General features: G+C 43.4%; 1 protein-coding gene across 11 annotated transcripts in view; it reads right to left on the bottom strand.

The window, feature by feature from the left end:
• The window catches only part of LOC138245662 (protocadherin gamma-C3-like), an 830748-nt gene that overhangs the window by 496912 nt on the left and 320340 nt on the right, over window positions 1-13496 (bottom strand). Inside the window, exon 1 of one of the 11 annotated variants that reach the window (XM_069199438.1) lies at window positions 7789-10454. The exons of the other annotated variants lie outside the window; for them this stretch is intronic. Coding sequence (XP_069055539.1) covers window positions 7789-10299 — 2511 coding nt within the window. The 5' untranslated portion in view covers window positions 10300-10454. Of the gene's footprint in view, window positions 1-7788; window positions 10455-13496 lie in introns of those variants that run through there. 11 annotated transcript variants of the gene reach the window in all.

The following is a 13496-nucleotide window of genomic DNA, read 5'->3' as shown; positions in this document are numbered from 1 at the left end:
CCTCGCCATTGTCACCAGAATCACGGTCTTGAACATTAATCACTGCTACAACTGTGCCTAGTGGCGAGTTTTCTGGGACTGGATTAGTAATGGAAGTAAATGTTATTTCAGGAGCATTGTCATTGTCATCAATAACATCTATCTGCACTCGACAGTGAGCAACGAGCCCGAATCCATCCTTGGCTTCCACAGACATTTTGTAAGAACTTGCCTTCTCGAAGTCGAGGAGCCTTTTAACTTTAATTTCTCCACTGTCTGCGTCCAAGATGAACGTGCTTAGGGCATCGGCAGAAATGCTACTGAAAGAGTAGGTGATTTTGGAATTTGAACCTTCATCTTCGTCTGTGGCTTTCACCTGAAGCACCACTGAGTTATTTGCTGCCCCTTCACTAATGCTGGCTCTGTAGAGCTCTTGACTGAACACCGGGAAATTGTCATTGGCGTCAAGAACATTAACATTAATATCCACGGTACTGGATCTGATTGGCTCTCCCCCGTCAAAGGCAGTGAGAACCAAGCGATGGTGACTTTGTGTTTCTCTGTCTAAACCCTTCTGCAGAACTAGCTCTGCATACTTGTACCCATCACTGCTTTCTGTCTCTTCGAGGACAAAATGTTGGTTACTGCTTAGTTTATAGCCATGCAGGGCATTGGTGCCAATATCGGGGTCTCTGGCATTTCCCAGTGCGATGCGCGCTCCCGGTAGCGTGGTCTCAACGATTTCTAAATCAATGGAATTCTTTAAAAAACTCGGGGTGTTGTCGTTAATATCCTTGATGAGGACTTCTACGGGAAATATTCTAAAAGGGTTATCCACGACAGTTTCAAATCTGATTGAACAAGTAGACAACTCCCCGCACTGTGCTTCCCTGTCTATTCTGTCATTGACGTGCAGCGTCCCAGAATCTACGTTTATTGTAAAATGCTGATCGCCAGCTGCAGAAACAACACGGAGTTTCCTTTCAGACAAGTCCCTCTTATTCAACCCCAAATCCTTTCCAATGTTCCCAACAACGGAGCCCCTCTTCAGTTCTTCCGCAATAGAGTACTGTATCTGTCCAGACACTCTCACAGAACCAGCAACACAACAGGCACAACATCACTTGCCGTCTGCCTCTCGGCTCTGCTTCTCCGTTGCGGGATCCCATTCCGGCTCTGAGCAGCGCTACTCTCTTCTGCGTTAATGCTCCCACGAGTGGAGTCTTGAACAAGCATTCCATTAAAAACGAAGTTTAAGTCGTTTGTCAAGCACTGGAATTGATGCAGATCATCTCGTCTCAACCGCACGAAACTGCGATGAAATTCTCGCTGTGTGATCTCTTCTGTTCTCGCGGTAATTTTAGAAAGACTGCTAGACCGAAGCCTTCAGCTCAAACTCTGGCACCACATAGTACAACAGCGCCACCATGTGGCTCTGTATGAGAACTGGCATCTCAAAGAACAATGAAAGTACCGTTATAAACTCAAATAAAAGCTTCTTCGACGGTCAAACAAAACATAGTAAAAAAGAAATGTTTGTCAAGGAAGCATTACATATGGTACAATGGCTCATTTAAATACAATATTTACCTTTAAAAGAATGAACACGACATACTTTACGTTTGGGCCAGTTGATGTGGGTAAGGAGATACAATATTGATAGAAATTAGAATGACTGGGTCTATTTAGCATGACTATCTGGAGTAAGGGGTAGATACTCCAAGTTTTAGGTGACTGGTCAGAAAAATCCCTACAGGACGTTTTGTGTGTTATTAGAAGTCCATGGGACGGCAGAAGATATTGGGCGTACACCGGAGAATGGCACCTATATTTTCACAAAGCTTCTATCACGCACACCTCGAAAACATTACAGATTGTGAAGAAATATCCACAGGGGAACACTAACAATGATTTGCAGCTCTGCAAAAAAGGACAATACAAGGCGAATAAGTACACAAACAAGTTCGGTTTCTATGGAGTTACCAAAGTATAGGGTGTCCAGAATTTTAAAGCCAAAAACCGGGACATGTCCCCAAAATAGAAGGACTACAGTTGTACTTCAACCGAGTGCACAGGATGACAGCGCTCAGCCGCATAGAATTACAAAAGAGGCACTAAGAACATTAATGAAATGCAATTGTTATAGCCAGTGTGATGCTGGTTAATTAAACTGCTTTCTGATAACACCTGCTAAGTATCTCTGTTTTGGAAAACACAACAAGGCACCTCCCACCATTTTCAGGCGACGCTCTTTAAAAACCGGGACGTGAGCTAAATTTCCCGAAATCTGACAGGACAGCTGGTGAAAAACCGAGACTGTTCCAGCTAATACGGTACAGCTGGTCACCCTACCAAAGCAAACACTGTATATAAACCTGATAAACGTTTGCGCCAAGGTACAAAATTCAGACGCCATCTTAACGAGACAAGCCCCGTCTATTCGAAAATTATAAAATGTAAGATCACACTTAGGTCTGTGTTAAAGAAATGTGCGGTTTATAGAACGATGATGGAATGAGCAACAGTGACTAGCTCTTGAACAAAAAAATCTGTCTACTCTGCAGGTAGCAACATTTCCAACACTAACAGGCAATATAAAACAATTTAGCATTAATGTGGCTTGCGTGTAGCATTGTTTTGGATTGGTTGTCATTTAGCCACGTATAAGTAAAGCTTTCTAGCATACGATGACAACGTGAATTTCAATGGATGTTAACACAATAGCCATTCGTCTGGTTTTACCATGAAACGCAAAGCGGACCTTTTGACAGTTTCAATGTTCTCACTGTATCTTGAGGGTCACGAACATCAGGACAGGTAAAAAAGAAAGAACACAAAAAAAGAGAAGCCCGAGACTTTAGGATGGTGGGTGGATAGGTTTGTTCATACTGCCTACCCTTTTTTCCACAATTCAACCTGCCTTACAGACATGTTGGCGTGGATGAAGAAAATCAAATTACACATCAATGGATCAAAGCTCCGAGGCTAACATTTTTGCAAGTTTAAGATACACCAGCTAGTATTTCTCTGTAAAACCCACACACGATTGTAGATGCTGGTTTCTGGTTTAGGAAAAAAAAAGGTTTCCACCAATGAGTGAACCGTGTTGCAAATGGTATCACCTCCAACTTCGCGTTGGTATCAAAATATTGCTTATGTTCGACTTCTACAAAAATGTGTATGTTTTCCAGTCCGCGACGCTACGCGGTATGAATCGCGGCAGCAGCATGGACAAAGACTTCCTGAAGTTGGCACTAGGACAAGTGAAGCTGCTACGTCACAGCACAGGGACGCTGGGCAGAGGCCTGAAGGCGAGGAGCTCCTAAAGCCTGTACGTTGTTATTTGCAATGTAAGCCACAAGAACAATGAGTTATCTTCAATGTACTTTTCCGACCTCACGAGGTACTATGCCCCTAGAACACCAAGACAATCTACTACGGTAAAATCTACCAGAAATATGAAATCAGCGCTTCACAACAAGAGACCAAAACCACAGAAGCACAACTTTGGGGTCTGGCTAACTAGAGGCATGATGAAAGCTACGCCCAGCAGTAAGACAACCACACATTGCAAAGGAAACCGAAGGCTCCCACAGCCTAATAAATACGGACCTATGCAAGGACGACAACGCCTGGCTGGGTTCCTGCAGTGTAGATAAGGATCACCACAGACGATGGAGTGAACAGACCATCACAAACACAGCAACTGAAAGTACATATAGTAGCTCTTAAAATATGCATCTGTCTTCTTCTTCTTATAAAGGAAACCTCTCTCATATGTGGTCAATTATTTTTTTCTTTTTTTACTTTCAATTATGTCCTTGTCCCACTCTCAAGCAGACAGTCAGTGGCATGTGACACCTGGCCTATTTTCAATAGGTAAATTAATTGCCTACATGTTTGCCCGCACTGTCAGAAACAAATACGAAACATTATTACTGAGGTATTTTACCATGGTTTTCATTCTGAAACATAAAAAAATGGTCTACATAAGTTGCAGTGTAATTTTACAAAAGCAAAACCGTAAACACTACTTGTGAGATCGCAAGTCATATAATTACAAACAGAGTACAGATTTCAGGTGAATTATCATGTAAACTAATAACTACCACACGCATTCCCTAACGATTAAACTACAGCAAGAAGAAATAGCTATGTTTCTTTCTTATTGACTAAACAGGAGCATGTCCATTATAATTGCAAACACGTTTCGCCTGTTTCTAAGTTTCTGTATGTGTTGTTCTTCTGTGAGATTAATTTCCTATCCCACAATCGTCTGTAGAAAGGAGACTGTACGCTACAACCTCTTGACTGGGTTCAAGAAAGCACGTGGCTCTGAGTTCAGAGTTACAACAACCTAATTAGAGTAGGACAGTCTTAGGTCCATTCACATATTATAGGGGAGCAGTTGCATAGTCAAGCAAGAGCTACAGAGTCAACCATGTTATAACCTTGGACTTCCTGCATTTGATAACTGCTAAAAGGATCCGTGTTAAAAATAAAAATTAAATGAAAGATAAAGCTGCTAATAACGAGATCTCTAAATTGGATTGAGTTTCTGAATTGTGTACATGGCTGCTTAGTTCACCAAGAATCCCATGTGCGTTTTCAGAAAGAAAGTAAAGTAACTGAGGATGAGAGGGGTGGCTGCCTACTGTTTTTCGCCATGATGAATACTTCCTGCTCGAGGAGACCTTTCCCCAGGAAGGATCTTGACGTTTAATTTCTCCTGTATGAAGTCCCGTTTTAAAGAGTGAGGATCCATGGATTCGAGGTAGATGGTTTAATGGTTGTGAACTACGTCCAGAATCAGCACCCACCAGTGCCACCTTGTTTTCAGCTAAACGTAATCAAAAAGGTGGAACTACCTTGTATAAAACTGAACCATCTGGTTAAATAGTGGGAACGAGGATTTCTGGTGAGTAATCATTTTGATCAGTAAAATACACCTTTTTAGGGACCTTCCAACTTAATAGAGCCGATCTAGAGTCCTGAGCCTTTAACCAGACCTGGAACTTCCCGAGCTCTTCATGGTTATATGAACGCTAACCTTAAATAACACTAGACTGAGAGGTAATGGAGAAATAAGAGGGCAGAAGGACACCATGAACGTCATTAATAAGTAAATAAGTGGGGTATCAATTTTCTCGTAATCTAGATCAGATGTTTTTACTCCATAAATGGAAGCACCAGGATAATTGTTACCTGGGACAAAGACCTAGTAGGATGACAGGCCAAGAACTGGGGGACTGTCATTAATGTCAGATAGTTGTTATCAATAGTTCTGCTTGCGGCTAAAGGAGAATATGCTGATATTGCATTCTGGTGCAGTTTTCCTGCCCTGAGTACTTCAGTCACAAGACTGTAATGCTTGCCAGATGACTATATTAAGCTAAAGGGCGGCAGTTCTTAAATATGGCGCTGTTCCTCTCTGTTAACTCCCATTTATTTGTTTTACCACATACATTATACTATTGTTTTATAGGAAATCGTTTTTCGATAATCAAGGAACTTCATAAATGTAGTTTCTCTCCTAACTGCGTCCAAATGGAAGTCAAAATTAGCATATCTAGAGATGCTCCTGAAAAAGTAGTTGATTTTGGAATCTGGCCCTTCGTCGTTGTCCTTGGCTTTCACTAGAAGCACCACTGACGTATTTGCTGTCCTTTTTCTAATGTTTCCTTCGTAATCCATTGGGAAACTGTCATTGGCATCAAGTACATTAATATTCATGTCCACAGTACTCAATTTTATTGGGTAGACCCATTACATACAGTCAGAATCAAATGTTGATGAGTTTGTTGTTCGCTGTCTCCTGCACCAGTTCTGCATTTTTGTATCCATCACCGCATTCCGTTTCTTCTGGGATAAAATGTGGGTTAGTTCTGAGTTTAGAGCTCTGCAGAGCTTTGAAAACTATGTTCAGATCTCGATCATAGAAATGTGATCTGGTTTAGACAATTTGCAAGACAATCCAATTCCTCAGATAAGTTAGGGGGTTGTCAATAATATCCTGAACATGGACTTCCATATGAGAAACTTTCACAGGATTCTCCATGTACAGTCTTGAATGTAATGGCACAGTTGAGTGATTCACCGCACTTTTTTCTCAGTTCATTATTTCATTCATGGGCAGGATCCCATTTCGGCATTTAATGAAAGTTACGTATTCCCAGCGGCAGAGACTACACAGAGAGCAGCGTCAGGCTTGGTCTGACACTCAGATAGTGCACTGGGTTCTGTGCAGTTTCTTTAATCCATCTGTGCAGCACAGCCGGGTTGGAGAAAGCAAAGTGCGCATGTCAGTTTGGCTGTCCAGCAAACTGACATGCTCACTTAGTGCACTGACTCCACTCCTCCTCCCCGCTCCCATGGACCAGCCAGGCACTCCATGCACATGCTGGATGAGCCAGCAGCAGAAAAATAAAACAAGATTAAAATATCATTTTATTTTTCAGCTGCTGGCTCAGCCAGTCGGGCGACGCTCCTTTGCAATCATAAAGGAGCCACCCTGGTTGCCCTCCTGTGGGACTGAGCAGAGATTGAAGGCAGTTCCAGTGAACCTACAGCAAGGGCTCATACAACATGTTTGACAACAGCTCTGTTCTGTGGATTAACTGAACAGCTGGACAGAGATCAACACAATCAAGGCAAGTCCCAACCAGCCAAGAACACACACATATATGTAAAACCTGTCCGCCTCATATGAAGAGACGCTGCGAATAAAAATCCATACATGTTGCGTGAATTAGTGTGCTCCAGAGACCAACAACATTCGAACACTCATCCCAATAGCTGGGTATGTGCTTAGTTTAGCTCCTCATTACAAAGATTTTTTAATACTTTGTCAGGGTTGGAAGCGCTATATAAATGCAAATGAGGCACATGACTATAGTTAATCTTCATACATATGATTTACACTGATAATGCACACAAATCGCTGTTCATGTTCGGATGAGATAATATGAGTTTAATCAAGTAACAGTACAGATCCGAAAGTAAATAGTAGAGCTACAGGCCGTGAACTACCTAGACTAATTTGCATAACAACATGCACTCCATTGTGTACTCTTCAATAGTACGAGCTTGTGAAACATTGCAGGGATACCTCAAGAGTTAGGCTTATTGGCTACGGAGAGGCAGAGACTCGCAGTTGATGTTTTGAGAACTATACAGTTGTTGCTGGCTACACCTCAACCCCTTTTGAAAGGAGTGTAAAGGGTATAAAGGGGTTGTAGTTCACTGAAGGGTACGGTTTGTTTTTATAACTCGTATTTATCGCAATGTACAAAAATGATTTAAGGGAAGGAGTGCAGAAAGGAGGACAGAAATACATATTGTGTGTCAAGCAAAACGATCCATATATGTCTACACCTAAAAAACACACAGTTTGTTTTTCGGGTGCTATATAATGGGAAAATGCAGAACGTGGATCCAGCTCTCACACCCTTGTTTAAAGAATGATTGCAACGAGGCATTAGCATATGCCTAAAATAGATGTAAAAATTTAATTGGCCACACTTAACAACGCACTGTTAATGAATTAGTGTCTTGACAGAATGAGAGAGCAGGACGTGGCCCACCGAGTAACTAATAAAAGCAGTTTTTTGTATTATTCCTCAACTGAGCAGCTCAAGATGTTTTTCATTTTACAACAGTTTGAAAAATTCATTTTGTAAAAGCAGTTTATCACGTTACTATTTTTTTTGTCATTAGTGGTTAGTCAAAAACGAAATTGTATCAGTCACTACATGGTGCATTTATAAGAATACGTTAAAAATCAATACATTGCTAAAGAAATGACAGTACCTGAATAAAGGTCTGGACTTCTGTGTCCATACTTAGAATATCTTCAATGAGAGCAGATCCCGGTATCTTATCATTCTGACTTCCCGTAAGAGTATTTGAGTCGCTCGGATTAGGGATCTTACACTGGCTTTGCCCCGAATCTGTTGTCAAACAGACGTCATGAGAATAGGATTGTAGGAAAGCCCTGACTCCATCATTTCCCACAAACGGGGCTGCAGGAAAGGAATTAAAGTCAACCCGGGAAGACTCACTCAACTGAGAATCCCTCCAGCGGTGAATCCTGATGGCCAAAAGAAGGATGATCAGGAAAAGGAACAAGAAGGAAACAACAGCAACAGAGATCACCAAATACAGTGTGAGGTTTGACTCCATGTCTGCAGGAGCTGAAGGGATACTTGTATCATGGAGCATTTCTGGCATGCTGTCTGCAAGCACTATGGTCACTGTAGCTGAAGAAGAGAGAGGAGTCTGTCCATTGTCCTTCACTAAGACCACAAGGAATTGTTTTATGGCGTCTTTTTCCATAATGGGGCGGGCTGTCCTGATTTCTCCTGTGTGAAGACCAACAGTAAACAGTCCATGGTCTGTGGACCTCAACAGCTGGTAGGAGTGCCAGGCGTTCTGACCAGAGTCTGCATCGACAGCCACCACCTTAGTAATCAGATAACCTGGTTCAGAGGAGCGAGGAACCATTTCCACCCCAGAAGAGCCATCCGCGGGGGTTGATGGGTATAATATTTCAGGTGCGTTGTCATTCTGATCCTGTATAAAGAATGTCACAGTGACATTACTCATCAGAAATGGAGAGCCGCCATCCTGAGCTTTCACTTGGATCTGGAATTCTTTGAACTCTTCATAGTCAAAGGGTTGAAGCGCATAGATGACCCCAGATTCAGAATTAATGGATATGTAAGAAGAGAGTGGAACATCTCCAATGTATCCATGGGTGATAGAGTAACTGATCTTTGCATTCCGCCCCCAATCCAAATCTGAAGCTTTGGCTATAAAAATTGACGTTCCTTGAGGTTTGTTTTCCATTATGTAGGTGCTGTATGACGTCTGCTGAAATAGAGGTGCATTGTCATTTTCGTCCATAATTTGAAGATGTATCTTTTCAGTTTTAGACAGAGGAGGAGTCCCGCTGTCCGTGGCTGTAACTGTTATGTTATAAAATGGGACCTGCTCTCGATCCAAAGCACTGTCTGTAATGACATTATAATAATTACCAACTGACTTCCTTAATTTAAATGGGAGGATAGGAGAAAGGAAACAAGTAACATGCCCGTGTTCTCCAGAATCCCTATCGTATACCTGGAGGAGCGCGATTACTGTGCCCCGTGGGGTGTTTTCTGGAACTTGCTTCAGCAGAGATGACATCACGATTACTGGTGCATTATCATTCACATTAATGACCTCTACTAACACTTTGCAGCGTGAGAAAAGACTTCCCACGTCACTTCCTTTGACTTCAAATTCAAAAAATGTAGTCTCTTCAAAATCCAGATTTTGATTCACAGATATCTCTCCTGTTTTAGAATCCAATTTAAAGGTCCGTAAAATATGTTCATCCATCTTATTAAAGGAATATGTTACTTCTGAGTTTGATCCTTTGTCAATATCAACAGCTGTGACTCTGCCCACAACAGTCCCCTTCGCTGTGTTTTCCAACACACTGAGTTTATACACATTCTGGCTGAAAACTGGTGCATTGTCATTGAAATCCTGTACGTTGATATGTACCTGCAGGGTGCCTGATCTGACCGGATCCCCTCCGTCTGTAGCTGTGAGGATGAGGCTGTGAACTTCCTGTTCCTCTCGGTCTAATGATTTCTCTAGGACAAGTTCTGCGTACTTTGTGCCATCACTCCTATTTCTTACATCCAAACTAAAGTGTTTATTGTCACTGAGCTGATAGTTTTGAAGAGAATAAATCCCCTCATCAGCATCGTTCGCCTCTGGCAGCACGAAACGGGTCCCAGGTGTAATTATTTCAAGCACCTGCAGTACTACTTGCTCATCAAGGAACGTGGGAGCATTGTCATTAATATCTTGAATCTTAATTTCGACTGAATATACTTTCATAACTTTCTCTGAAATTATCTCTACGTGTAATAGACACTGGGCTACTTGTCTGCACACGATTTCTCTGTCAATCCTTTCATTGATGTATAAATGTCCCTTATTTAAGCTCAGAACAAAATACTGCTTCCTACCTTCCGATTCGATGCGGGCTCCTCCTTCTGATAACTCCTTTATATCCATTCCCAGATCCAAAGCCACATTTCCAACAAACGAGCCTTTCCTCATTTCCTCGGGAATGGAATAACGCAGCTGCCCAGAAGTGGCTCCACAGACTGTCAGCAGAGTAACAAGAAGAAGCAGAGGAGCTCCGGAGTAACAGCGTCTCTGTGTCTGAGCCCCTGGGTAACAGTGTGTCGGTGTCTCAGCCCCGGAGTAACCATCTCCCGGTGTCTGAGCCCCGGAGTAGCAGCGTCTCGGTGACTGCGCCATGGCCGAGCAACGGTGTCTTTCAGGTTACTCTAGTTCCAAATAAAGCTTAAGGTTTGTGTGAAAACGCATCCCCAAGACTTGATCAAAGGACAGGCAACCGAGGACTGACATGTACTGATAAAATGCGTCCTGTCCCTGTCGGTGGGCTGTCTTTCTCTGCTGTGTTTACCCCACGTGATCTTCTGGATTTTGCTCTGAATTTCTTTCCTTGCTTGGTGAACAGCGACACTTGGTGTCCAAAACAATAACTTCACTGGCCCACACTTCGCTGAATTGTACGGGAAAGGTGCACATTATAACTTTTACTTCCTCTTTGCCTTTATGAGTTTCTCAGTATGAATAGTGAGACTGAATTAAGAGTCAAGTAAGCCCACTCTTTCCTCAGCGGCTGGTTCTGGGTTTGTGTGTTTTTTCTGTAAGGGAGGGAGAATAGAGCGTGTCATGGGTATACGCATCTGCAAGGCGCCACCTATCAGCTGGTATGTTTTAGCTATAACCCAATTGCTTTAAGGAACAGAAGCGCGTCACTGTGGTTACACGAAATGTTGCTTTCTAACCCAAAACACACCTCGTCATACCTACCGAACATCGTGCACTGACGTATAGCCATGGTAATACTCATGCGTCAACTTACATAAAATTGATTTCGTCATCGAAATATGCATTTAGCAACTACATAAACGAGTGAGAGAAACCAGAGGCCGTACGAGGTTCACCTTTGGCTTATGACGTAACCAACTGCACACTCGTGCAACTTTCGAGGCGCCTCTCGTGTTCGGTGGGATCTCTGTGGCCCAAGTATGCACAGAGCGTCAGATGCTGACGTGCTGTCCTATGCATATTCCATCTGACGGGATTGAAAATAGAAGCAATGGGTCGGATTTTTTGCAATCCTGAACCCTTTGGGTCCAGAACACGTCTGGTGTATTGTGTGTCCAGACCGACAAACGACCGTGCTCACACTACAGATTAGAAGTCCAACAGTCTGCTGACTCCGTGGCCCTGTCATCACTCTTTATGATATCAGTAGTCTATTTCTCTGTGCAGTAGAGCTGTCCCATCTCCAGGAAGACGGAGTGTCACGGAGCTAAATAGTGACACAGAGCGCCCCCATCTGCTGACCCACAGAAGTGCGTGACGTCACTTCTAGACACAAGACAAATACGTGTTTTTTTCTCTCTACTACTGTTTGAGGCGAACAAAGGTAACCTCAAATACAAGTTTAGCAGTAGTAACAAGGAACATTGTTAACTTTATCCACTCAAGGGTTACCAGCAGCAACAACTGGGATTAGGGTATGGGCGCCTTGTCTCGTGTGCAAGAAAATATACATAAGACCATCACAAGGTAGAATCGCCTGACTGCATCTCTCGCCCCTTCCTTCTAACTGGTTTGTGTCCAGTCACCAGGGACTGCTGAGTGCATTTCATCCAGCGGGTGTGGTGTCCGAGAAGGGAGATGCAGTCAGTTCACTTCCAGGTCAAGGACGAGACTAGGAGGTCGTGACCTTCAACAAGCACGAGGCACCAATCGGCTCTCTGCTATGAATGTTCATAAATTAATCCATGGGTGCAAGTGATGACAGGTGTCCTCCCACAAAGTACAGCTCCAAGACGACGGCTGCAGATGACTGCACGGGTGCTCAACGAAAGAGAGCGTCGTTTGTCATTATATCCGAAGGGACACATAGATCACACCTGGCAGGGTCACCATTTATACACATATCCTAATCCTGCCAGTGTTCTGAGAACCACCAGCTGCGTGAAACGTACTCAACACCTTGAGATCAGTAAACCTTCCCGACAGAGGGCGAAGCCAGCAGCAGCACTCTGGCCTTAAAGGGGTTCTGACCATTTATAAAATATACAGTAATATTAACGAGGCTGCTGATCCAGTAACCCACGGCCTTGCAAACACCTGACACCTCTTCAGGAAAGGAACTCGTAGGGGAGAAACAGCTCTGCCGGCAGTGAATGCAGATAAAGAGGAGCACGGAAAGGGCCGGCGGAGGCACGAGCTAGAGGTGAACAACACGTCAGCAGCAGCAGGCAGGTCTTTTTTAAGTGAATGTGTGTGAGAGAAGGCCTAGTATAGGCCAGAAAGCAACACAAGGGCACATTTCATAACCTTTTCTGGAAGAGAACGTGGCGGAGAGAGCTGGGATGACCATTACCTCCTTTCGGCAATCCCGGGATAGGCTTCGCCGCATTACCAGCTCCGGGGTGGTCCCTGATGAGTTAGAGCTGCTTTTCTGTAGGTGTTCCCTCTCCACCACATTAGCAACTCTACATGTAAACACATGTTCACATTTGCTTTTGTCAGGCCACCCTCTGTGTTGCACCTCGTCCTTTCCACTCAGGTTTTACGCAGATGCTTGTGCCTCGGGTGACAGTCACTGTGCTCAGGGCGCTAGAGGAAGATCAAGCAAGGATTGCCGGAGGAGCACCTTACCACTTTGCCTCACCAGCAAACTCAAAATCTCAGGTGGATCACACACAAGCCACAGCATAGGCATCACCAGGATTCAAAACAGAAATACAGTTTGACAAAAATGAGACAAAGGCCTTCGTAGGGATCAGAAGCTCCACCCACATCCGAACCTGTCAAGTGCCTCCCCCCCCCCCCCCCACACTCCCAGAAGGAGCTGAAGACCCTGCTCGTCAAACAACACCTTGTCATCGAGTCATTATCAAGCTGACAGACCCCCTGGAAGACATTCTACGTTTCTACCTATGTCTATATATTTACTATAAAACGCAACGTTTTTACATTTTTTTAAAATAAACACATCAACAAAAATACAACCAATTAGGAAATAATTGAAAACGGAGCAATATGATCAAATATAGCTGAACCCCCTGCCTACCACACCGTTTCCATGTAGCCTCAGCATTTAGTTTCCCCCTCTTTTCCTCTTAGACACCCTTCCCATTCCTTTCGTGCATTGACACTATTAACAGACTTGTATGCTACATTGCATGTTGGGGGTTCTACATATCTTATAAATAAGATAAGTTGAGCGACTTCAAGAAATAATATAAAAAATGTCCCTGCAACTTAGCACAGCAGTGGCATGATGAGATACATGCGAGGGCAACATCCACAATGGGGCACTGAAGGGTGTGGCTAGGGGTTGGTGAGAGAAACCTGGCACAGTGGAGCAGGTAAAAGCAATTTAATATATAATTAGGCAGTGC

Source organism: Pleurodeles waltl, chromosome 7, assembly GCF_031143425.1.
Source record: "Pleurodeles waltl isolate 20211129_DDA chromosome 7, aPleWal1.hap1.20221129, whole genome shotgun sequence".
Lineage (NCBI taxonomy): Eukaryota > Metazoa > Chordata > Amphibia > Caudata > Salamandridae > Pleurodeles > Pleurodeles waltl.
The sequence above is the reverse complement of the archived record's forward strand: the minus strand, read 5'-3'. Positions and strand labels throughout refer to the sequence as shown.